Genomic DNA, 26,582 nt, shown 5'->3' with positions numbered 1-26,582 from the left:
TTCTAATAAAACGCTGAAATTTAGTTATGATATAAACCACTAAAATCATTAAATAAATATAAAATAAACTTAAATATGATAGTATTGGTAGAATATGTTAATATTCATTCATTAATTATCATAATTTCATGATATATATATTATCAAGATAAAGTTTTAAATAATAATATTATGAAAACTAATGACTTAACTTAACATTATGGAAAATATGACCAAATAGCAAATCACTTCTTTCACCATAGTGTTTTTATGTCTTAAGTTTTCTCATAACAAACACATGAATAAGACTATACTTTTGTTTTCTTTTCAACGAGGTTTCTGTTTTATCATAGTTAACAAATTTTGTAGTTCCATTTCATCATAGTTTTATTTATTATTATCTTTTTCATTTGTTACTGAACTCGATGAGTATCTGCACCTTATGCATACTTATTTATATATATATACCTAAAAATTATTTTAATGTTAATTATTTGTTAAAATTAAACTAAATTATTAAATTAGAATTAGAATTAGTATGCAATTTGGATTAGGTATCAAACACTTTTTGTAGTTATGTATTGAAAAGAAATCAAGTGGTATTAAACATCATATATTATCAACTATTTAGATCTTAGAAATTATGACTCAAAAAATACAAGCAATAAATTACAAAACATCACATGTTTTGCTTAGATTATACTTATATTTTGTTTATATTTTTCATTTTATTTTCATGTTATTTAATAGTCTTTCTTAGTTTTTCATGGGATAAATTTTGAATAAGGTGTTAGATTGTATTTTTTTTATGTGATTACAAAACATTAACTTAATTTTAATTTTGTGATATTCTTAAATAAAGTTTTGGTTGATAATATATACATATATCGTGTATCCTATGCTGGTAAAGACAAGCTATGAACCTATTACATGTATCGGAGCAGGCTAGCAGCTTATGCAGGAATTAAACCATCTGCTATACGAAACGACAATGAAGGAAAACCAGACTACTGCTTGGACGTGCAGAAGGAAGACGGGAAGCTAACCCACGCTTGGCTTCAACAAAGTGCGCAAGTGAAGTACACGACATTTTTCTTTCCAAAGGACCCGGCGAAGGGTAACTCTCATGATCTCGTCCTCACTGCCCAGATGCCGCAGAAGGTGGGAGGTGATGCCGGAGCAAGCAACTCCTCCTAGCGCAAGAAATAAATTCCGAGTGGTTGACCGTTATCTATATTCATAATAAATAAATAAAAACTTGTCTTTGTTACATTCTCAGTAAGCATGTATAATTCTGAGAGTTCCGAACAGATTATATATACATGTGTTCTCTCGAGATGATAATAATAATTTAAAGTTTATTAAAAGTTTGTGAGATAAATATGTTGATAAGAAAGGACAAAAGAGAAGTTTCAGATGTTAACTAATTGTAAGTCGGATAAATTATGAACATGGTTAATGGAAGCACTTTCTTGAGACTTGACTTAGTCTTCTCTCATCAGATTGCATATATTGAGTTCACCGTTTATGTGAAGCTTCTTCAGTCTCTTTTGCAATCCTCTGAACTCTAGCCACTGTTTGGCTGAGACTGTTGGAGCTGAGATTGTACCTCGTACGTGTCTAAGCTGTTTAGCTGGGTTCTGAGGCTTCCCAAGATCTTTGTCTGTGGCAGCTCCTGCTTCTTTCAAAACCAACACAAGCTCTGCGTTCCCAATCTTTTCAGCTCAGCCTTGTTCAAGGTTATAATCCCATCAAACGGACTATCTACAAGCAAAGACAAAGAAGACGTTAGTAAAACTGTTGAAAGCCAGTGATGAGAGCTCTTGTGACATTAACAGTTTTAAACTAGAGATCTTTAGAGCAGATAGTACAACAAAGCCATCACAAAAATAAATGCAACAGGTGAAGGAATAGCTTTTTTATTCATTCTTTGATTCTTTAGTGATTACATGTTGTGTCAGAAACTTTAGATTTGCTTTGAGAACATTAACGTGTATTCAACTTTTGACGTTCTTGAGACTCATCAAAGTGCATACATTCTTTTGTTGAGAATCTCCGACTCCGAAGGCACATATGAGAGAGTGAGAAAGACCTCGACTTGCTTCTCTCTTTCTTCATGTTTTTCAGCTTACATTCCTCAATCCTATGCATCACCACACTGTAACACACTGCACCTATCTAGGTTAGCATGATCGTCCCGCCAATAACCGTCGCACAAATCGCGAGCCAAATATCCTCCTTACCCACAACAATAAACGTAAGAGAAACGAAGGCAATGGATATGAACAAACAAGCCAACCACATGAGCTTGTTAATCACAAACACACAAGCTTCTTATTTGCCTTCTATTCAATCACCACAACAACCCCTAAAGAAATGAACAGGACCAAGCTCTGGAATATAAAGAAGACTAAAGTTGGGAGTCGTGAAGACAAAAACAAAAACCAAGAGACGTCATCTAACTCTATTTCAAGTGCTTTTTACAACTTAAATACACATAATTAACAAAAGCAAAGCTCGATCCATTCGCTTACGTATTCTCTCTCTTAAGTAAACTTTAGACAAAGACTTAGGAATCACGATAAATTGACTGAGCCATCCACTTGAGATGCAACTGAAGCTTGCCTGATTTGGATTCGTCTCTAATGTAAACCAGTCCTTGTATTCCTCTTCCATTATAACCCTCGTCAGTGTCAAGATGCACCTCCCAATGTAATCCTGCACCATAAAGTAAAAAAGCCACAACTTATATTGCCAACGCCTGAAAATGACATCCAGGTTATGCGATGCAGAGTGTTGCAGTTCGCTGTTACCTTTCCAAAGGTGTCATGGTCCCAAACTTCAAGGACTAGCATATCGTGTAAACCGTCTTCCACCACAAAATCAAAAGTCTGGTTCCAAACCGGGTCTAAGCTGTCATTGACAACCTGGTGACATTTACAGTTAGTTAGACACAAAGAGCATGAAACATCAAAATAACTTGGATAACTCTACTTGAATGAAAAAGAGATCTTACCCGAGTTTTGCTCTTAGCACCTGATTTTTTCATGGAGAGAACGACATATGGATCAGCTTTCCCCATCATATCTTGTATCGGTATCTCTTCTGCAGATATCACCGTCACAGAAAGCACTCCTCTCACGATGACATCTTTTCTTTTACGCGATGATGCATTCTCTTCGTCTGTCGTATCATTCTTGAGCACCCTTTCTAAGGAAGTCATCGACGAAGAGGCAAAGGGATTTACAATGCCGTTGTTTCCCGCACCGAAAGGAACATATAGTAGCTCAAGGTGAACCTAAGTTACAGAACAATAACGTGTTGGCCATTTTACAGGTTATGAGAAAATCTAATCTGAGGAGGAATTTAATAGCTTTATCTAACCTCTCCACGGTTCTTGTTATCCCTCTGGATCTCTAAATCCTTGACCAACTTCAACCAGACGTCTTTCACTTTACCAGGTTCAAGTTCACAAAGCCGGATTTGTGCACAGCCAATAAGCTCAGATGCCTGTACACCCTCGTCGTCATATATTCTAACCACTAAATGTTGTGTTGACGCGTCTTCAACGACAAATTCAAAATGCTCATTCCAGATGGGATTCAGATCATTGTTCTGATGGGAATGAAAAATATCAATCAGATCATCCTTTTGTAAGGTTTAGCACAAATAAATGAACAAATGGACTACTTACAATTGTCTTGCTTCTTTGAGTCTTTTCGCAAAGGGCGTATAAACATTTTAGCAAAGGGGTCAGATTTTCCCACTAGATCTTTGTTGGTCAAGTTCTTCGCCTGCACAAGCTTCACTTCCAACATTCCAACAGGCTTTAGATCCAGATCACTGGGTCAAGAAACACAAAAAAATAGCTTAAATAAAAAATCCAAAACTAAAATCACAAGCACTTTCATTTTGCTATAACACAACAGTAAAAAAGTGGAAAAAGAAGTTGAGCATATACTCTCCTGAAGTAAGCGCTTAAACCTTCCATAGAAACAATAAACACTACGTCAATGATTCAGTTTCATGTTTTTTAATCTGAGGTGTACCTATAATCACCGGGCAAAATTGGGATGACCTTCCGAACAGGCCATGTGATTGAATCTTCCACGGCATCCCGTATTGTTTCCTGTTACATGTCAACTTAATAATAAGCCTTATGCCACAGGGCATAAAAAGAGCATCTAAAAGAGCATCTAAAAGAGCATCATAGCTTCATGTGGAACGCTGGATGAGAAAACGAGATGGAAAAGGAAAAGAAAACTAGAAAGGTAGACTATAATCTTACAAAGAAAAGTAGCATACAAACAAGGTTCCATGTGTTATTAGAGTAACTGTCGTGACACTAGTAACAATGAATGCTATTATACTATTATGATAAAAGGTAGACAGCACCAGGAATAAAGAGTAGGACAAACCTCAATAGCATCAGAAAGTCCAGGAATTGCTGAAATATCGCCTCCAACAACCTTAAGGGTGAAGTCCAGTTTTTTCTGCAACAAAGAATTAGATGTCTTAAGCTAAACAACTGAGACTTTTGTGTCCACACCGTTTCTTATATCAAGCACACACACGTGCATGCTCAGTTATGCACGCAAAGGATGTAACAACATCAAACAAAAGTAAAGAAAAAAAACAATTATGAAAATAACAGCTTCAAAATTTTCAGAGGACACCAACCTTTTCTCTAAGGGAAACACTGACAGCTCCAAAGCAGGGAAACTCATCAACCAGTGGCCTAAAAATCAGCCTGAAAACACCGGTGAATCCAATATTTTTCACCTAGAAAACAGACAATAAGAAATCAGTTGTACTCAGCTTATCATGGAGCAAACTAGAAAAGATACAAATAAAGCATCAGTATTGACTTCACATGTTCTGCAAGACATAAAAACTAACAAGCATTATAAAGTCTATTTGTTTTTGCATAAACTATTTCCCAGAATGAATTTCTAGAAAAAAAAAATCCACAGTATCCAAAGGTTTTATCCTTTTATATCTGCCTTAGTTGTTTATTTGCATATCAACTAGATATCAAACTTATCCCATTGGGTGTGACCTATTAGTAGACGTGAAAAGGCATTCCCGGAGAATGTGGTGTCATATCAGTTCTGAAGCATCAATCTCGCAGTATACAAAAATAAGCAATTGAATGCAGGGAATGAGGCACAGGTCCGTACCTGAACAGGAAGAGATACACCAATTAAGGTCTTGATACCAAGTACAATATTTGGATTTCCGTCCCAATTCATATCAAGTTCCATGGTCATCCCATTTTCATCACCTTCTACAATGGAAACACCTATAGAAACAGCAAGGAAGGAACACAAGCAAGCAGACTCATAATTCTAAAGCAACACCATTATATTAGTATGATATTATGGCTCCTCTTTTTGCAAAATTCAAACACAATGTCTAAAACAATTGTATACCACGGCCATCGACAGTTTAATGCAAAACCACTTCTCGTTCTTTTATCCAGTTGCATATAAATTTCCCCTTCTGACATGAATTCAGTTACTACGCGTGAGAACATAAACAATGCTCGAGTAAGAATGCAAGCTCAAGATGATTCAACGGCACAAGTTATGGTTACCTCACAACACAAAATTACGTTTAAAAAAAAAACAGGAAATGAAGAAAGCAAACCTGTAAACTGAGGCGCCACGGTACCGAGAGTGAGCTTAGAAAATGTCAAGGAGGCAACAACGGCAGGTCTATACTGCTCGAGAACCGGTTCAACGGATGCCCTTATAAGCTCCGAAGCTGCCTAAAAAACTCCAATAAATTTTTTTTTTTTAAAAAGAGAGAAAAGAACCTCCTATAGACAAAAAAAAAAAAAAATCAAATGGAGGCTAACATACATACCTCATCAACATAAGGCCAGATCTTTGTCAAGTGATGGTTCAGCCAAGTCAACTGAAGTAAAACAAAAAACGCCAAAAGGCAACTGAGTTACTTATGGCGCCAAAACAAAAAAAAAAAGGAAGAAGCTTTCTACTCAGTTAGGGGAACTTAACTTATGACGCTCGGAGAAGACGACCCAGGATGGATAAAACTCAGCGGGCAGAAGCTTCCTTTAATCCTCCACCGTCATCCTCGCCAAAGCAGCCACCGTATTCGCCTGAGAATAAAAATGAGGCAAATCAAAGCTGAAACCATCGGTAATTCAAGTAGAGAGAGTGTGAGTGTGTGTGTGTGGGGGGGGGGGGGGGGAGCGAAGCTTGGATCGGTAATTCTCCGCCTTGACGAAGCCGATGATGATTGTGACTCCCACGGCGAGTCCGATCACGAGGCCGACTATGAATCCCATTTTTTTACTTCGCCGCGAAATTGAAGTGTGTCCGTACTGTTTTAGTCCGCGAGCTCAGCTCAACCGACGAAAGTGAGAATCATAATATCTCATAAAGTTTTTACTTTCCATTTAATTAATTAACTAATTTAAGTTTGGGATCAGAGAAAGATTAACCGCAGTTAATGAGAAAATTACACTTATAAGCCCAATAGCAGCAACACATATTGCACACACTGTTTCTTTGGGCTTCAATTGAGATAAAAAGCCGTATGTGCTCGTGCTCATGCTCCAATCTTGCAATCCAATAACCTTCATCGAACCAGACCGGTAAAAGGTTCGATAAGAGGGTATTTTAAACTCAAACCGACCTGACTGAATCGGACCGGTGAATTGAACCGGCTTGCAGAAGGAAAAATTGGTGTTTGTTGTTTTACACTCTTTACCGGGACCAAACCCTGTCTTATCAACATTGATGCTTGCAATAATATTATCACCTTATCAACATTTAAAGGTTGCATATCTTAGCTTTGCTTGTTTTGGAAACTTAGGTTAACTTTATAATCCTTTTAGATCAAGGGATTATAATTGAATATACGAGGAGCAGGTAACAAACGTTATCCTAAATAGTTTATATATCTATCTTTGTAATTCTAAGCTTTAATTGATTTTTTTTTCCTGAATATGCTATTTGACCTGAGTCTAAATACAACGGGCATTACATAGCCTACAAGCAAACATAAAGAAAATGTGGACCTCCCCACCATAAAAGCAAAAGAAAAAAAAAGCATATACTATTAATTATATATGTAATATTTATTTCATATAGGTGAATCTTTGCTCTGACTGCCTCGTAAATATTGCAAATTTAAGAGATGGGATTTGTACTTAAAACAGAAAGTAAAAGCAAAATCTTCCTTGTGTTTTTTTTTAATGAAAGTAAAGCTTTGGTGATAAGATGTAATTACTATGTGAAACCATGCAATCTACTTTTTTGTCCCCTTCATTTCGTTAACCATTGAGTATGGATCAAAAGCTCCATTTTTCAACGGATGTCGTTTCATGATTTATCACAAACTATGGGTTTATATAGTGTCTTTGGCATAATGATTTTATACCATCAAACTATAGATTAAAGTAAAGAGATATTATGGGAAAGCTAAAGTGTTTGACACATGATATATACTAAATACCAAGAAGAAAATCATCCGTATGGGTTTATCTCTAGGATGTTTTCTATATAAAGAAGAGTAGATTTTCCACTTAAAATTACATATTATTGGTATATGGAAAATATTTGTTTTAGAAAGTCTTTGATTCCATATAATAGAAAAACAACAAAGCTACGGTTTTATAAGTAAAACGAAACTAAATGGTTAAATAAAAGATTGTGCTCAGCAGTGTAAAAAACATTGTACAAATTAGGGAATATCCCTTTTATTTTGGATATGGAAATATATTCTACGTGCCAGTTTCATTATTCGATCTACTGATAACACAAAGATTTGCGATAGCTTGAATTTCGAACCTCCGGGTGTTGATATTTTTGTAACATGAAATGAAAAGAGAAAACAATGTAGATTGACTTTATTATCATGTGTTGCAAGCATGCAAGCATACTTGCATGCCCTCGATTATTTATTCTTTCTGAACATTTCACCTAATAACAAAATTTCAATATATAGTTGAAATGGGAAAATGCATTACCTTGTGTCCATTAGTGCGAAAGTGAACGTCATCTACGAGTTCGTGTGACAAACTAATGATACTATTCCTGCTGATTAGATACCAGTGAGATCAAAGTCCACTCATATAATAGATAGGTTACGCGAAAGATGTATATAAAGAGGAGTTCAATGGTAAATTTATTATTTTGGTAAAATGTTAAATATTCAGTGGTATTTTTTTTTCCGTAAAAATGAGTCTATCTGCACATATGATCTCAGGTAAATGAAGACACAGTATATCTATGTATGGTTTCTTCCTCTATTTACAGTCGCTTCTTTGCTAATCTAGACGCAAATGATTGTGCTTGTCAATATATATCGGATGTGTTGATATATAAGAATCCATAAAGATTGACTGGATGACATGGACCATTTGGTGTTTCAAAACGTGTTTTAGAATACTTGTCAAACGATCTCGAAGATGGTTATAATCATATCTTGAATATATATAATCATCAAGTTATATGATGATTAGCCATGTGTACGTCGTCTGATGTATATAGGGATGTTGTATTGGGTTACCCAGCCCAACCCAATCCTATAAAATATAAACCCAACCCTATTCTAACCCAACCCAACATTAACCCTAATAGTCTATGCATGAAGGGGTTGGGTTAGGATTACCCATTTCATAAAATCTTTTTAAAACAAAAGCAAATAATATTAACATGATTAACACTGTTTAGCTATTTTGAGAATTTTGACGGAAAATGAGATTTTGCAAATTCAACAAAAAAACAAAATTTTGTGTTTTTGGCAGAAAACCTTAATTTTTTGATTTGGACAGAAAAATTCAATTTCCAGGTTTTGGTGGAAAAACTTATTTTTCTGGTTTTGGCAGGAAAACTCATTTTTGTGGTATTGGCGAGAAAACTCAATTTCTCGGTTTTGGCAGAAAACAAAAATTTCTAAATTTTGACGGAAAAATTCGATTCCCCAGTTTTAGCGGAAAACTCGATTTCCCGGTTTTGGTTGGAAAACTCGATTTTCCGGTTTTGGCGGAAAACCTCGATTTCTCGGTTTTCTCGGGAAAACTCGATTTCTCGGTTTTCTAGGAAAAAACCGATTTCTCGTTTTTCTCGGAAAACTCGATTTCTCGGTTTTCTCGGGAAAACTCGATTTCTCGGTTTTCTCGGGAATACTCGATTTCTCAGTTTTCTCGGGAAAACTTGATTTTTCGGTTTTGGCAGAAAACCCCGACTTCTCGGTTTTAGCGGGAAACCCCAATTTCTTGGTTTTTTCGGGAAAACTAGATTTCTCGGTTTTCTCGGAAAAAACCGATTTCTCGGTTTTGGCAGGAAACCCTGATTTCTCATTTTTCTCGGGAAAACCGATTTTTTCGGTTTTCTCGAAAAACAAGATTTCTCGGTTTTGTTCAATATTGCGTTTCCCATTGTCTGTAAACAAATATGGATGTATATATGTTCAATATTGCGTTTCCCATTGTCTGTAAACAAATATGGATGTATCTTGATGGGACAAAGCAATTTAGCGTAACGAATTAATGGTGTATATGCTGCTAATCATGATTAGCATTCATGAGTGTTTAATGTATGGTGGAGCTAAATTTCGTATTTTATACTATAGTGGATCATTTGATTTGATAAAAACTTATACTGCTTTTTTTTTTAATTATATGGGACATTTGGCTGTCCCAGCATGGAATTATCCGCCGTCTAAGCCATTATCAATTTCTTAATTATTTTCTGTACTTTGTATAGTTAAGTTAGGTGTATAACTTTATATGCATATAATAACAAGGTTTGTGGGATTTCAATTTTCAAGATTGGATCATATCATCTCAACGTAGTTAATACCTCTAGATACATTCACCGTGCACTGTGAGAGTGTTCTCGTCCTAGTCGAACTTGTAATGTTTTTACCGATTTATCTTAAAGTCATTTGAGAGATACTAACGGACTTTCTATAACTTCTTAGAGACTTTGGATATTCTAAGTCGAATGTTTATTTTTAAATACTCGAGTGACTTAAGTCTATTGTCTAACGACTTAATATTTTAATAAAATAAATAAAAGTGAGTCGAATAAGTATTTTTATATACGGATTGGCAAGTTTTTTTTTAGTTTTATATACCATTGTTCATGTAAGAAAAATGGGAGTCTCGAGGAAAAAAAAAACAGAAAAGAGAACTCATAACATATCAGTGGCGAGTGGACTTCAGTACAGTATCTTGTGTCCAACATTTTTGCTAATAATAAATCTAAAATCAAAGAAACGCCAATTTAAGGAAATTCAGAAACTGTAAATTTCAGTAAAGATAAATTTCGAACAAAAATAAAATCATTAAGCAAATTGAAAAGGAAAGATGATATGGCAACCATAACAATAGACCAAGACAGATAGCTCTCTTTATCTCTTTCCCTTTTTTCCCCTCTACTTCTCTCTTTTCAGTATTATTTGTTTGTTTTTCTACTTTATTGGTATACCAAAATCTTGGAGATAATGTGATACTTTACTTCTAATAATGTGGTGCTTTAGTACAAGTAAAATTGTATCACTCTACTTAATAGTGTTGCAAATATGAGATATTTTTTTAATATATGAGTTATGTTATTATTTAGATAAGTATTTAAAAACATAGTACTTTATGTTTTTTCAATTAGTGGCAGGATAAATTGTATTTTCGGTCCTTAACATAACTAAAAAGAATATCCGAGATATATTTTAATTAAAAAGAAACATTTCATTTAGGTTAGGTATCTTAGGTGGTCGTGGCTTCATGTAGCTTTGCATACGTTAAATTTAAGCATTTAATAATATCCGCGCGCATTAGTTTGAGGGTAATTTTATCCTATAGTTTTATATGCTTTTCTTCATGCTTTATCTGTCAACATCAATACACAATTCTGGCATGCACCTCTGTGGAAAATTGTAAAATTCTCTCTAGTTTCTGTTGCTTTTGGTTCTTTCTGAAAATATTAATAGCGCCAACATTACTATCCGAATTAATTTGTAAAGTTTCAAATGCTACTATTTTAAATTAACTTGATCTTCAAGCAAATCTTATTAGGCAAAGGATTATGATAAAAGAAAAAAACGTCTCTGCTTTTTCTGTTTATCGTTTATTACAAGATGTGATGATATTTTTTTACTAGAGTTGACAAAAGCACTCGGCATGTTTATATCAATCATAGAATTCCACAGAATCATGATTTATGTATTCTATAATTCTACAAGATTAGAAAATACATAAATGATTATGTCATTCCAGTCTTTTTACCTTTCCAGTTAAATTACAACTCATTTAATCATCTTTTGTTCCTATTCTTCTTCTAGATTATGAACAAAGGATTAAACAAATGTTTTCGTACTCATTGAAATGGCTTGAATCCTGCACCTGAAAATGAATTTTCTATGTACTTTTACGTATTTGTTTGGTTAAATATAAGAGACCAAAAGAGGTGAAAATAAAAGATATATTTTGTCAAAAATGAAAATAAAAGATATATATTATATATATGTGGTAAGAGTATATATAAAATGGTCCTTTAAAAAAAGAGAGTATATATCCAATGTTATTGGCAAACTTCCAACAACAATTTTCGCCAAAAACGTCCAATAACAACAAAAAATATAATTAATGCAGATTTTGAGTTAGAAAGACGTTGCAAATATTAAATTTTCGTTCTGGCAATCTAATCAATGGTTATCTCCCAGACGTCTTATTAAATTAGATTATTTACACATTCAGTAATACACTAACACCGAATGATTTTTTTTTTTTTTGACATCCACCGAATGATTATTTTTTAAAAACGATTAGAGCTATAAACTATAGTCTCCCTGCACTTTATTTGTTCAAAATCCGCCGCTGCTTTTACTTTCCCGGTTCAATGAGGACTAATAAGAAGCTCTCTCACAGAAGCAAAAACAAAAAGAAGCTTAAGACTCTCTTTCTCTCCCTTTATGTAGAATTTTACTTTTACTTTCTCCCTCTAAAATCTGCTCTCATTATCTTGTCCTCTGTCTTCTTCAAGAATTGATGTCTCTTCAACACTTTCTCTTATTTTAAAGTACCTCTCTCTCTCCTCTCAAGAACAAAAAAAAAGCAAAAGCCCACCATTTGTTCATTGCTTTGTCGCTGTGAGATAAAAAAGAGAGTCTAAGAATATAAACTCACCTCTTAGGGAGAAACCCAGGTTCTATTTTCCTAGCTTATTCTAGTTCAAGTTTCTGTCTGGTCCATAGGGAGAAAAAAACCACAGCACCAGTCAAATCTGGCAGAGATACATACAGAAGTCAAACTTTTTTGGATGATCTCTATCATGTTTTTGAGTAACTATAGGGAAACTTTTCCACCCTATTAGCTTGACTATGGATAGGTTGAGTTCCTGTTGAAGTAGAACCACACACACACACGTTGGTAAAAGAAGCAAAAGAAGGAGTAACAATGAGAGAAGACAAGTCCAAGACAAATAAGGTTTCTACTCTTTTCTCTGTTTATCTTCTCTAAATCTGTGACCTGCTTTATTTTTGTATGTGTCAATCTTGATTTCAAGATTTAATATTCATAAAAATTCTTTTGAATTTTGTGAAATGAAGCTGGCCTGGTCCATGAAGATGGTCAGGAAATGGTTTAATATAAAAAGCAAAACAGAGGAGTTTCAAGCAGATGTTCCTACTTCTGCTGGTAAAGTCTCTCTCTCTTTTTTTCTTTCTTTCCTTAACCAACTTTGTTTGTTTGTTTGTTCTTCTTGTTTTTTGCTTGAGAGTTGTGTTTCAAATTTTCTTGTCTCTTCTGAGGTAATCTTCATTTGTTTTCTTTTATTGACTAAAGAAGTTGAAGTAGAGCACAGAAGTAGTTTCTCAGCAGAGAAAGCGCCCAGCACAATCAAGAAGGCTAAAACTGGTATAAACATACATATAGTCCACTTCTTTGATTCTATCAAATCTTCTTTCTTTTTTTAACTGAAGGTTTCTTGATTTTTACAGAGAAGCTCAGTAAGAACTGGGAGCAGCAAGCTCGGCAAAGGAGAATGAACTATGAGAATCCTAGGATCGTTGATGTCCAAAACTACAGGTATACTTAATCTGTTTAAACTCAACACATACACACATGTCATGATGACTCATAACTAATGACCCACTGTTGCTAAAAACCTTGGTGTTGATTTACTTTTGAGCAGCATCTTTACTGCTACCTGGAACGTAGCTGGACGCTCTCCTCCTTCCGACTTAAACCTTGATGAGTGGCTTCACTCTTCAGCTCCTGCAGATATATACGTCCTCGGATTCCAAGAGATTGTTCCTCTTAATGCTGGCAACGTCCTTGGAGCTGAAGACAATGGACCCGCTCAGAAATGGCTCTCTCTTATCCGTAAAACACTCAACAACCGACCAGGAACTAGCGGAACCAGCGGTTATCACACTCCTTCCCCTGTCCCTGTGCCTATGGCAGAGCTTGACGCTGACTTCTCTGGCTCCACAAGGCATAAGAACTCCACCTTCTTCCACAGACGCTCTTTCCAGACACCAAGTAGTACATGGAACGATCCTTCAATCCCTCAGCCAGGTCTTGACCGCCGTTTCAGCGTCTGTGACCGTGTGTTCTTCAGCCACAGGCCAAGTGATTTCGACCCGAGTTTCCGTGGTAGCAGCAGCAGCAGCAGTCATAGGCCTAGTGACTACTCCAGAAGACCTAGTGATTACTCCAGGAGGCCTAGTGACTACTCAAGACCGAGTGACTACTCAAGACCAAGTGATTACTACTCGAGACCTAGTGATTACTCACGGCCTAGTGACTTCTCAAGGTCTTCAGATGATGATAATGGTACTGGAGACTCTCCAAGCACTGTCTTGTACTCACCAGGCTCTGTAGCAAACGAAAACGGGTATAGGATGCCATGGAACACTTCGCAGTATTGTTTAGTTGCTAGCAAACAAATGGTGGGTGTCTTCTTAACCATCTGGGTGAAGAGCGAGCTAAGGGAACACGTCAAGAACATGAAAGTATCTTGTGTTGGCAGAGGACTAATGGGTTATCTAGGGAATAAGGTTAGACATTGTTCTTTCATTACACACTGTTCTGTTTGCCACTTTTGTTTATAACGTCTTTGTTTCTTTGTTCAGGGATCAATCTCAATAAGCATGTTGCTACATCAAACAAGCTTTTGCTTCGTTTGCACTCACTTGACTTCGGGACAGAAGGAAGGTGATGAGCTCAAGAGAAACTCAGATGTCATGGAGATACTAAAGAAAACAAGGTTTCCTCGTGTCAAGAGCTCAGAGGATGAAAAATCCCCTGAGAATATACTTCAGCATGAGTAAGCTTGATAAGATCTCATACTCAAGAAACATATTGTTTAACAGTCTCTTAATCCAACTCATCATATCTTTTTTACCAGCCGTGTAATATGGCTTGGCGATCTGAACTACCGGATAGCACTGTCTTATCGATCTGCTAAAGCACTCGTTGAGATGCAGAACTGGAGAGCTTTGCTAGAAAACGACCAGGTAAGTTTTGTAAACTTACTTTGATGATGATCCTAATTGTCTGAAGAAAGAGCAATAAGTTCTTACCCAAAACATGTTTACTTGCAGTTAAGGATTGAGCAGAAACGAGGCCATGTGTTCAAAGGATGGAACGAAGGAAAGATCTATTTCCCACCAACTTACAAGTACTCTAGGAACTCAGATAGATATTCCGGAGATGACTTGCATCCCAAGGAAAAACGTCGCACTCCTGCTTGGTAAGAAAACAAGAACTTCTTGTATATATATGAATCTATTACGATCTAACTTTTGTTTTGTTTTCTAAAAAAGGTGTGATAGGATACTGTGGTACGGTGAAGGATTGCATCAGTTATCTTACGTAAGAGGGGAGTCAAGGTTCTCGGATCATAGACCGGTCTATGGCATTTTCTGTGCAGAGGTCGAGTCAGCTCATAATAGGTTAAAGAGAACAATGAGTTGCTCTGCTTCACGGGTCCAAGCTGAAGAGCTCTTACCTTATTCCCGTGGTTACACCGAGCTCAGCTTCTTCTAGAAGAAAACATCATGGTAACTTTTCTTGTCTTGTCTTTTGCATCTAATGCTATGGTTAGAAAAAACTCACCAAACTAGCAATTACTGGGACATAAATAGATGAAAATGGCATTTGTGTCAGTGACATGAGCTGTTTAGAGCTAAAGAAGTCCACAAGTATGCGTGGTCCTGAGAAGCAAATAGAGTTGAGACCAGTCTATAGTTCTCTGCATTTATGTGCATATATGTGTGTAATCTCAACCAAGGAATGAGCCACTGCCTTGTCTGAGCATTTAAGATCAATTTATTGATTAGGATAAGGATAACCAACAAAAAACATTGAAAGCTCATACTATCAAGTCTTTTGTCTTTATGAGGTTAAAATATTTGAAAAAAAAAATTTAGTCAAAAAAAAATATATTTGAAATTTCTTGAACTCAGATGATAGTAGGATTACAAAACCAAGATTTGTTTTGTGCTACATATCTTGATTTTTGAGGAAGTTGTGAAAGGTTTTTTTTTCCAAATCATGGTAGAATTGAATTTTCTTTTGTCAGGTGAGGAAAAGTGTTTTTGGATCTTGGAGAGTGATTGAGATGTTTCATTGCCTCTTTAACCCAATGGGAACAGGTTTGTCAAAAAAAATCTTTACATTTACTGTTCCCGGTTTGAGTTTTAATTCATTGGTTTCCGGTTTGTGTAATTTCCAGTTTGTAGGTGTAGAAAGTGTTGTGTAATTTTGGCCTCGGTTAACCAATTTTCACGTACCGGTTCTGTGATCTATCCGGTTCATAGTTTTGATGGTTTTTGCTAACTCTGGTGGATTTGAAATTTTCCAAGCTACATTACAAGGTAATAATTTCAGTTACCATTGCTTTGAAATTAATTTCTGTTATATTTTGGTAATAATGTAATGTAAACACCTTTTTACACAACTTGTGTTTTGTTTTTATGCAGGAAATCAACTAACTCAGTCAGAAACTGCCAAGTAGACAGAAGTTCTTTTTCTTTCTTTTTTTCAGTTTTCATTCTTTTGAGTTAGCACAAGTAGGATAAATTATGTTCTTTGTCTTAGTCAATTGTAGCGTGTCCCCATGGTAATCATATTGTAATGTTTATTATATTAAGGTTTAGGAAATACAAAAAGAAGATTTCCATTTTTATTTTATGAAAATTGGCGAAAAGTTAAAGTGAGCTTGATGCCGTCTTGTAATGATCGTTGGACTGCAAAAAACTTTGGGTTTCTAGATTATCAATCTTGCATTTAAATACAAGCTAATAGCAAGCAATCAAAAGCATTGTCCTCCTAAAACCAAAACAAAAGATAGTAATCGAAAGGAATTTTAAATAAAGATCTCTACGTTTCTTTTTTCATTTCAAGAATTATAATAGATTCAGTTTTTCAATAGAAAAGATTTACTTAGAGACATTTAGATGACTTGTTGTTTTCACTAAATTCTAAGCTGTTTTTTTTCAACAAGTTCAAAGATTGTTAAAGAACTTTTTCAAAAACCGAGATTTCGATTTGTGTAAATAAATAACCCTTTAAGAACATATTATCTGTGAGAGACAGAGACGGGACCAGTTAATGTAGAACGGAATGATTAAAAACTAAAAAAGAGAGCCTGAAAGTGAAGAGAGTATGTTTTGTGTGAATCATGCTTTGTCTTTATCCTGTTTCCTCATGCTCTGTCTTCTTCCAGCTTTTGTTGATCACATTCACAGCAACGCTTATCAATGTTAACGAAGACTCTTGTGAAATTGGGAGCCATATGATTAACCACACAGACAATGATCAGCTGTGGTTTTCCCAAGAGAATTACTGTAAAGCAAAAACAATCGAATAAAACAAGGGAAATAAAGTGTTGTTTTAGAAGGGTAGCTAGTTTTTTTTTATAACATCTATCTTTTTTACGGTAACTGGAATGTATGTGATCATATTTTGTTGCACGTTGAAGGGTAGCTAGGTTTTATAATCTCATTTAAGACTTAACTAGGAAAATACGAAAAGATAACCCCTTATTTTAGAAAAATAACGAATAGAAAAACCCTTTGCTATGCTATATAGATTCCTCTTGTTACCCGTATAGTTAGCAATTTGCACAACTGTAACACCACTTATGGATGGATCAGCCATTCATTAAATCTTGGTAATAAGCAAAAAAAAAAAACTCTTTTATCTGTTTTTTTGTGCAGGATTTGGTTGTTCTTTTGTTGGCCCAATCGATCTTCTGTTTGCTTAAAAGCCCATGTCTTCATATTCCTTTTGACCCAAATCTTTTTGAGTGTTTTAATAACAAGAGACTTTTTAAAGAAAAACAACCTGAAATGAACAATCGGAATAAGCATCGCCTGTATACCGGATAAATGGCGGTGCTAGGTTACAGGGAAGCAAATACAAAGTCTGCAGAGATTTTGCGTTGTAATATCCGAATGAATGGCAAATTTTTTAAAAGTTGTATATATATATCTAAACACTAACTAACCACTTCTTTTGCAGATTCATGTCATTCCAAAATTTTTCTTTCAAGTTCTTTAATCATTTTTCCACGAAACAAAGTTCAACTTTTTTTTTTTTTGAAACTAACAAAGTTCAACTATTTCGTGAGGAAATATAAGTAAGTATTCCCTATGGCTCGGATCTTGTGACATTGCACATGTTGAAGGCATCAACATTTACGTTACTAAACGTTTGCATGTTTCGTCTGTTCTCTATATTTAATGTGTAATCTAATATGCTAACAAGAAAATATTAAAAAACAAACAAAACCGGACAACTCGATTGAACTAGTTAGATCTGTAATCTTTAATATTTCACCCAAATAAATTTCGGAACGAGATCTCCTTACACATTTACTAAACAAATATATAATTTAATTTTGTCAACGAACATATCTAGTAATTTAATATATCATCATTAATCTCATAGAGCAGAATATATTTTTGTGATGGAAACTGAATTCCATTAGATACACATACTATATATCTTCGATACCTTAAAAATGTATGCAACTAGCTAAGTTCATCGCATTAGTCGAATAGAAGGTTGAGTCAAGAAATTTGTTGTACAACTTCAAATTGATAATTTGTAAAGTGGAGAAACAAACAACTAATTAATGTACGTATGAGTCCAAAACAACTCCTACACTCAAATAAAATTTTCTATATTAAGTAAAAATAGAACAAATAATCTAATAAGTCTCCTTTGTCTCTACGCCTTATTAGCTTACGTGCCAAATCACAACTGGTTTTAAAATAGTTAGGCTACTTTTATTCCTTACATTGATATAAACCAATTTTAAATCCATTAAGACTCTCCCTAGGATCAACCTTCCTCTGCTACCGCTACAACCGCGTATAACTAAGCCACCGTGACCAGTGACCACCATTTTAATATATCCACCTTCGTACCATAACTCATTTTGAGATCTTTCCATTATTTATTTTTATATAAAGGTATTAGTAGACCAAAATTATCCTTCTTCATATACTTTTTCCTCTCTTTCGACCCCTGAGGAAATGTGTCTCTTTCAACGCATATCGAGAGCTCATTCTTCATCTTCTTCTTCAACTATCTCGACCCGTATGATATATTGCATACTACTTTCTATTTTTGCATCGTTGGTCTACCTTCTTGTCTCCCTCTCGTTATCAAGGTTTCAACCTAAAGACACTGCCTACTTCTTATCTTCTCAAGATCAATCTCAGAGCCTAACAGAGATCGATCACATCGTCTTTGGGATCGGATCGAGCACTAAGTCGTGGCCTGCACGTAGAGAATATGTTAAGCTTTGGTGGGATGCTCAGAGAATGAGAGGTTGTGTCTTTGTTGACCGTCCCTTGTCGTCTTTGGTGAACGATACAGATTCTAATCTCCTTCCTCCGATTTGTGTTTCCGAAGATACATCACGGTTCAGGTAACTAAGCAAACATTGATATCACCATTATCTAAAAATCAGGTTGGTTGGCATATTATTTTATTCAAGGGGCCTTGATTTAGCTGTGACGCCTATTATTTTATTTTCTTAGACACCTACCTTCTAAAATATGTTTTTTTTTGTATTCATGATATTTTATAATTTTAATTAATATTCTAGCTATTAGTTATAAAATCGTAGAAAGACTTATTGATTAACTATATCCATTTATTATTTAAACTAAAATACAAATCTCAACTTGGTTGGAGATTAAACTCAAACTTTCTAAACTCTATGAAATGTTATTACATTTGCAGCTATATCTAAGCATACACAAGATTTAGTGAGAAGTTCTCCAGAGTGCGATTTTTGTAACTACAAAAATATTATTAAACCACTACTCAAAGTCGTGCTTTAAAGTTGTGTGTCAGGTTCAAGACCCTTTTCCGTTCAAGAAACTCTTCATAAACCCTTTTTGTGTGAAAAACAAAATATTGGTTAGGTTTTATTTTTTTTATATAAAAATGCAACAATAACTTTATGTCTAACAACAAGATATGATACATGATTAGTTAAAAACAAGTTGGCAAAAGAAAGGATTGACTAAAAATTATATTTCTATTTATTATTTTGGTTTTAACTTTCTAAATAGAGTATAACTAAATCGAATCAGCCCATTGAATTATTGATCATAACCCAACAGATACACTTGGAGAAAAGGTGACCGAAACGCGATTAGGATCGCTCGGTGCGTGTTAGAAACAGTAAGGATGTTTAATACTTCTTCAGAGGAAGTAAGATGGTACGTATTTGGAGACGACGACACAATATTTATCCCTGAAAACCTCGCAAGAACGCTCTCAAAATACGACCACACATCATGGTATTACATAGGAGCAAGCTCAGAGATTTATCACCAGAACTCATTGTTCGGACACGACATGGCATTTGGCGGTGGAGGGATCGCTATAAGCAGCTCGTTGGCTAACGTTTTAGCTAAAAATTTCGATTCTTGTATCGAAAGGTATCCACATTTATACGGAGGAGACTCTAGGATTCATGCTTGTGTGCTTGAGCTTGGAGTTGGATTGTCTCATGAGCCTGGCTTTCATCAGGTTTTTTTCTAACTTCTTAAAAATAAATAGTGATTCAGTTTTTTACCAAAAAAATAAATAGTGATTAATTTTTGCATAATATTGATTAATTCGTTTTTCAATCTAATCAGTTTGATGTAAAAGGAAATGCATTGGGAATATTGACATCACATTCAACGAGACCGTTGGTGTCTCTACACCACATAGTCCACATTGATCCAATTTTCCCAAACGTAACCACATTCTCTGCCGTCAGCCACCTCTTCTCCGCCATAGAACTTGATCCTCTCCGTATATTTCAAGTCTCCATTTGCTACGACCGTTGGTACTCTTGGACCATCTCTGTCTCCTGGGGCTATGCCGTTCAGGTTAATATTGTTTTCCCTAACTATATAGATGATTTTGCATGACATGTAACTTAAGGTTATTAATTCAAAATAATCTTTGTTTGTCTCTAATATTAGATTGAGAGTAAGCATTTATTTCTACGGGATGCTTTGAGGACACAAAAAACGTTCCGACCATGGAAAAATTCAGGCGGGTTGGCAAGTGTGTACACATTCAACACAAGAGATGTTCATCCTGATCCATGCCAAAGACCTGTCACTTTCTTCATGGAACATGTTTCTTCTTCTCCCAGTGATGGAACTATTAAAAGTGTGTACAAGCAAGCTTACCAGAATTGCACGTACGATCCCATTTCATCTCCTCGCAAAATCGAAGAGATTAGAGTATTTTCGACAAGGTTGGATCCCGATATCAGACAAGTAAGCAATATACTTTGTCTAAGTTTTGTGAATTTGGTTTTGGATTAGAGATATTGTGTTTGTATGTGGATAATAGGATAAATAATGAAGTTTTGGTCATCTGTGAAAATCATTTCCTAGATTAGTAGTGATTTGTTGAAATGTCAATTACTAAAGTTTTCCCTATAGATATGTATCCCTTTACTCTGAAATTAGGTACCAATAAAACTAGGAATGTCACATATTATTTACAAGAAGTGCAAGATAAATGCCTGGAAAAGGATTTTTTTTCTTCTAAGAGATAAATGCTTGGGTATACATTAAGATGTTTCGAATTGCAAGAGAATTTCAAAATAATTCAGATAAGTTTGATAACTTGAATATTTATTATGTGATTTTAGTTGATGATAAAATCTTTCAAAAATCCATTTCAGTGTTGATTTTGAGTGAACTTTGACGTTTAAGCTTAAAACTATCACTGAATTTTTAAAGTGTAAACATTAAAGTTTTAAAAATGAAATATCAAATGTGTTGGAATTTTGAAATAACATCATTGCAAATACTATTACGTACGTAAACATCTTACATTTTCTATTTATTTTAAGTTTATTTTTTGTAATTAAATTACTCTTTTCTTTGGTTGTGGATTGTGGTAGTTGAAGGCTCCCAGAAGACAATGTTGTGATATCTTACCAACTTCTTTCAACGGTGGAAAAGTATTGGAAATTGGAATTCGAGAATGCAAAGAAGATGAGTTGATCTATATACATCCATAGCTAGGACAATTTTTTTTGAGAAAGGGCTTAAAAATTTAACAAACGTTGATACCTTCTTTTTTATTTGTTTATTACATTGCTATACAAATTTAACAAATGTCGTTGCCATAGAGTTTTTAGTTATTTTTTTTGTATACTATATACTGCATTAAACTGTTACTCAGCTTGTTAGTAGTTGCCTTTCAACTTTTAAGTTTTTGTAACCATTTCATTATAGACCGGCGGCCGTAACAATCTGCTAAAACACAAGTATTCATTTGAATGGTGAACCTATGAACATGCAACGAGAAATTAAGTATGATGGTAGAGAAAGAGATTTGAATGGTAGGAAAAGAATCAGTGGAGAAAGCATTTCGACAAAAAAATATAGAATACTCATCTAAAGAGTGGCTACCAAATTATTCTCTCCTAAATCCTAATATATAACTTTGTAAGACTGATGTTTTACGCCTATTACAAGATAAGAATCCAACATGTTGTTTTAGTCTTTTCAAGTCTTTTTTTAACATTATTAGATCAACAATTTGTAACCAATAATTCCAATATCTTATGTAGATTCACATTTAATACTAAATTATTTAATAATAGTCAGTTAATGTTTGACATTTCTATTTGTACAAATGATAATAGAAAAACAAAATAAAAAATTGTTTTCTACCATAAGAATGGGCTTCCATCACCTTTTCTCTATTTTTGACATTTGTCATAATGGGCTTCCAGCATTTTTTAAAATTTTAGCCCATTAAAAACTAGCGTTTAAACATTAAAAAGGTCAATATCACGGATTAAATCATATTTCGATCAGTGTTAATTACGTATTTAATTTAAGGAAACGGAACTATATAGTATATAAAAAACAATAAGCGTTACCTTAAGCTCATAATCTGTCTCAGGTATTAGACGACTTTCTCACCATTACTAGCAGTAAACAAATTGCGTGATCCCAAATCTTATCTCCCCCCCTCGATTCGATTCGATGTCGACGGAGGCGGAGGCGGAGGTTGTTAACTCTGGCGAGGACTTCGTTCACATCGAAGAACACTCCTCCAGACCTACCGGCGACATCTCGTTGAGCGACAGCATAGTCAATGTGGAGAAGGAGGACGCCGTCGAGGACGAAGAAGAATACAAAGACTCCGATTCCGTCGTTAGCGGCGGCGATGCTGGCGAGGGAATCGTCAGCGGCGGTGGAGAGGGAGAGGGAGAGGGTTCATCGACGACGAAAGCGGAGCTGCCGGAGGAATTGGCGAAAAGCGTTGTGATGCTGACGTGCGAGTCCACAGGGGAAAGCGGATCTTGCGATGTGTATTTGATCGGGACTGCTCATGTTTCAAAGGTATTAATTATTCTCTCTCTGGTTTTGGGGAATGTTTGAATTGCATGTCAAAATTTCGACAAATCTTTTTTTTTTTTAAATGTATTTTTCAGATGTAAATGTTTCGGACAGTGTTTTTTGGTTGTGTAAGAAGAAGGGTTTAGGAATAAGTAAGAAACTCCTAAGCTTCTTGCAAGTTGCTAAAGTTCAAAAAAAAAAAGATATGATTTTGGATGGGTTTAGCACTTGAACTTAAGCTTTAGCTCTTTGCTTTTTTTTTTTTTAATTAGCATTCAATCATTTGGAGAATTGCATGTCAAAATTTCGACAAATCTTTTTAAAAAATGTATTTTTCAAATGTAAATGTTTCGGACAGTGTTTGTTTTTGGTTGTGTAAGAAGAGTTTCTTAAAGGGTTTTAGGAATTGAGTAAGGAACCCTTAGCTAGCTTCTTGCAGGTTGCTGAAGTGAGAAAGATATGATTTTGGATGGGTTTTAGTACTTGAACTTAAGCTTAGCTCTTTGCTTTTTTTTTTATTAGCATTCAATCATTCATCATGGGGTGATCCTGTAATATTGTTGCAATTTTATTTCGTTTGTTATAGGAATCATGTCGAGAAGTTCAAGCAGTTATCAGCATCTTGAAACCAGAGGTTCGTTTTTTCTTTTAGATGTTCACTGAGAACTGAAAGTTTGATATCTTTATTATGTGTGTCTATGTTTTGGTCTAAGCAAGTGGCTAATTGATTAATAGGCTGTCTTCGTGGAGTTGTGTTCAAGCCGTTTGTCTATTCTCAAACCTCAGGCTTTGAAGGTTTGCTTCTTCCTTCCTATTTTGGTTTGCTTTTCACATTTTATGGACATCTATCATTGCGTGAGATTCTGTAAAAGAATGTGCATTGCTGTTTCTTCTAGATGATAGATATTGTTGCAAGATTAACAAATAAGAGAGATGCCAAAATTTATTTTTAGTTAATCACAAAAACAGAGGATTCCTTTCTTTCAAATGATGCATGAACTCTGCTGGAAAAGAGTTGTTTGCCTATAGAATGTAGTTCACTTGTTCTGTATGCTATTGCTTTGTTGATAATATATCAGAGATACATCCACTTATACCTCTTCTAGGCCTTTTACTTATTCTGAAATGGTGCTATGTTTTGCTTCTCCAGATTCCAACCATGTCAGACATGATTGAAAGCTGGAAGCAGAAACAGAACACGTTCGGAATACTCTATGGATGGTTTCTTGCAAAGGCAAGTTTCCTTAAATCAAGATCTTTTTAATGGAAGCTAATGACTCTTTCTGAACCAAAAATTTACATCCTCTCCTTCTCTTATTAGATCGCCAGTCAACTTGAGGTTCTTCCTGGTGCTGAGTTTCGTGTGGCATACGAAGAGGCCCTTAAATATGGCGGCAAGGTGATACTTGGTGATCGTCCTGTACAGGTGATACGTTCGTCCACTGTTTAAAAGCATTTTTCTTAGATATGATGGAGTTGCATTCTCTAACATAGTTCCAATATATTGTTCATTTGATTTTCATTTTTCTTTTCCGAAGCAGATCACGTTAAAAAGAACATGGGCGAAGATGCCTCTGTGGCACAAAGTAAAGTTTCTATACTCCTTGCTGTTTCAAGCCGTCTTCTTACCAAGCGCTGAAGAACTCGACAAAATGGTAAGTCTTACTGTTATACATTTTGTGTATACAATTCAATGCGACTCATCATATCTAGTAATCTTGATTCTGGATATCTCTCTGTCTGTGGTCGCTTCAGTTGAAAGAAATGGACGATTTGGATATGCTGACTTTGGTGATTCAAGAAATGAGCAAGGAATTTCCATCTCTCATGGATACACTTGTGCATGAGCGAGACCAGTTAGTCTTCTCTTATCCCTCTCTATGTAGATTATCAAAATTCGCCTAAGCTTGGCTTATTCATGATGATGATTGGTGGCAACACAAATGAAATTCTCAGGTACATGGCATCCTCTTTGCTGAGAGTTGCAAGTGAGCACAGTTCGGTTGTGGCAGTTATCGGTAGAGGGCATATTAATGGAATCAAGAAGAATTGGCAGCAACCTATAACGGTTTGTTCTTGTGCCAGTCTCTTAATTCTCAAGGAGTTCATTTCGTTTTTTGGTTTAATACATAATTTCATGGAACTGTGCAGATGAAAGATTTGATGGAGATACCGAGCGACGAGTCAGTATTTACAGTGAAGAGGATAATATCATCAGTGGCGATTGCAGTTACAGGGACAGCTATAGTTACTGGGTATACTTCTTGCAAGAAGAAGGTGAAAACAATTGTGATGTTGGGCAGAGTTTTTTCTCTCTCATTCTCCTGAGAGCCATACAAAAGAAAACTACACAAACTTAACAACATTTTACAGTCTTTATGCTTTCTTTCTCTTTCTTTTATTTTACTTTTGTATGTTGGTTGATGAAATTTTTCATAATAATAAAGCTTTTTGTTATTGAAGATAGTTTACATACTTTAAACCCCCAACACACTCTATTTTGCACTCCTTAACTATGCAACGGCACAGTTGCCTTCTGACCTCACTCCTGCTGAACCAGTCTTTACATTGATCCGACCCATTTTTCTCCATGGAGTTAGCAAACTCAGAGAAGACACTTGTTTATGTTTGAGATTGTTTGTGCTGAACGGTTCAGCCTGAACCAGTCTTCACCATTGCGCATATTTTAATCAATATCAAAAATTCGGTGCAATTGGTTAATATAGAAAGATTTGGCACTTGCGTAAATATATATTGTTGAGTCCTTTTTAGTGCTGAAAAGAGCTTTAGCAGATTATGTAAATAACAAAGATCTCGGCCCTTTGCCCATCCCTTTTGGGCCAGTCTTGTATAGTAAGTATATGTGAGTTGACTAACATCAAAACTTTTTTTGGACTAAATGATTATGAAGATACGTCATTTACATGGCTCATGTTGGTGTTACTTATGTATCAAATTATAAATTTGTTATCTATAATTAAACGGTTATGCTACATAATCTCCCTGATAGAAGAAATATAACAAAGAAATTTGTTTGTATGTATCAACATTTAACATAGTTGATGCATGATCATAATGAGTATTTGTACGTGTATAGCCGTATAAGGTGTTAGTATTCACTCACATTATTCAGGAACATGCAAATGATTTTCAAAAATGATTGTTTAGCTGGAAGATCACTTCTATAATACGTTCAATAAGTAAATGACCAATAGAGTTTTGAGAAAATGTTGGAAGAGAAAGAAAAAAAAGATGATGCAGGCGAAGAATATGAACGTGTGTAACACACATGACAAACTAGTTATTATTTTAGCTCTTTATTTTATTGCAGATTGCAGTTTAATATAATAACTATTTTGAGGCAGAAGACTGAGAATATGTGTTTGAGAATACTATTTACTTATAGAAATGGAAAACTGTGTGTTGCTTTGTAAAAGGTCAATAGCCTATATATACTATAGAAGCAAAAGTGATGAATGAAAGAGTGATTGATCATATTTCAAAACTTTTATGTGTTATATATCCTGATAAGTTTGTATTTAAGCATCATAAAGAATCAAAAAAAAATCGTGCAGGCCTGTATGTTCTTCAAATTCTACCAAGAAACATAGTAATTTTTTTTGTAAAGGAAACCTATTATAACTGCAAATTGGTATTATGATATGTAATTCCTATGTTGACATTTGGCAATGAAACTTTTCCAAAACCCCTCCATTGATCTATAAAAACCCTGA

At 34.9% G+C, this 26,582-nt stretch overlaps 3 protein-coding genes and 1 pseudogene across 4 annotated transcripts; 3 read left to right on the top strand and 1 right to left on the bottom strand.

Moving 5' to 3' along the window:
- Positions 1-2,352: 2,352 nt before the first annotated feature.
- LOC108823072 (synaptotagmin-5-like) lies at positions 2,353-6,382 on the bottom strand (annotated as a pseudogene).
- Positions 6,383-11,898: 5,516 nt separating this feature from the next.
- LOC108818857 (type IV inositol polyphosphate 5-phosphatase 6) lies at positions 11,899-16,145 on the top strand. Of its 2 annotated transcripts, none has more exons than XM_056993270.1 (12): positions 11,899-12,439; positions 12,562-12,649; positions 12,800-12,868; positions 12,952-13,039; positions 13,146-14,013; positions 14,089-14,282; positions 14,364-14,472; positions 14,560-14,708; positions 14,782-15,018; positions 15,540-15,612; positions 15,693-15,834; positions 15,940-16,145. In XM_056993270.1, the coding sequence occupies exons 1-9, from the start codon at positions 12,410-12,412 to the stop codon at positions 15,002-15,004; spliced, it is 1,818 nt and encodes a 605-aa protein (XP_056849250.1). In that variant the 5' UTR covers positions 11,899-12,409; the 3' UTR covers positions 15,005-15,018; positions 15,540-15,612; positions 15,693-15,834; positions 15,940-16,145. The 2 variants fall into 2 exon arrangements, with proteins under 2 accessions (XP_056849250.1, XP_018447306.1); XM_018591804.2 differs by having other exon boundaries at positions 11,901-12,439; positions 12,797-12,868.
- Positions 16,146-18,263: 2,118 nt separating this feature from the next.
- LOC130498829 (uncharacterized) lies at positions 18,264-21,674 on the top strand. Its single transcript, XM_056992468.1, has 5 exons — positions 18,264-18,899; positions 19,603-20,014; positions 20,125-20,361; positions 20,458-20,760; positions 21,396-21,674. Exons 1-5 carry the CDS (start codon positions 18,502-18,504, stop codon positions 21,513-21,515), a joined length of 1,470 nt encoding a protein of 489 aa, XP_056848448.1. The 5' UTR covers positions 18,264-18,501; the 3' UTR covers positions 21,516-21,674.
- A 697-nt stretch (positions 21,675-22,371) lies between these two features.
- LOC108850593 (uncharacterized) lies at positions 22,372-25,323 on the top strand. Its single transcript, XM_056991760.1, has 9 exons — positions 22,372-22,851; positions 23,435-23,482; positions 23,584-23,643; positions 23,999-24,082; positions 24,170-24,274; positions 24,390-24,503; positions 24,604-24,704; positions 24,805-24,916; positions 25,000-25,323. The coding sequence occupies exons 1-9, from the start codon at positions 22,492-22,494 to the stop codon at positions 25,174-25,176; spliced, it is 1,161 nt and encodes a 386-aa protein (XP_056847740.1). The 5' UTR covers positions 22,372-22,491; the 3' UTR covers positions 25,177-25,323.
- The last annotated feature ends 1,259 nt before the right edge of the window (positions 25,324-26,582 follow it).

The sequence above is a fragment of the Raphanus sativus genome, chromosome 8 (assembly GCF_000801105.2).
Source record: "Raphanus sativus cultivar WK10039 chromosome 8, ASM80110v3, whole genome shotgun sequence".
Lineage (NCBI taxonomy): Eukaryota > Viridiplantae > Streptophyta > Magnoliopsida > Brassicales > Brassicaceae > Raphanus > Raphanus sativus.
Note: the sequence above shows the minus strand (reverse complement) of the source record. Positions and strands in the feature narration are given on the sequence as shown.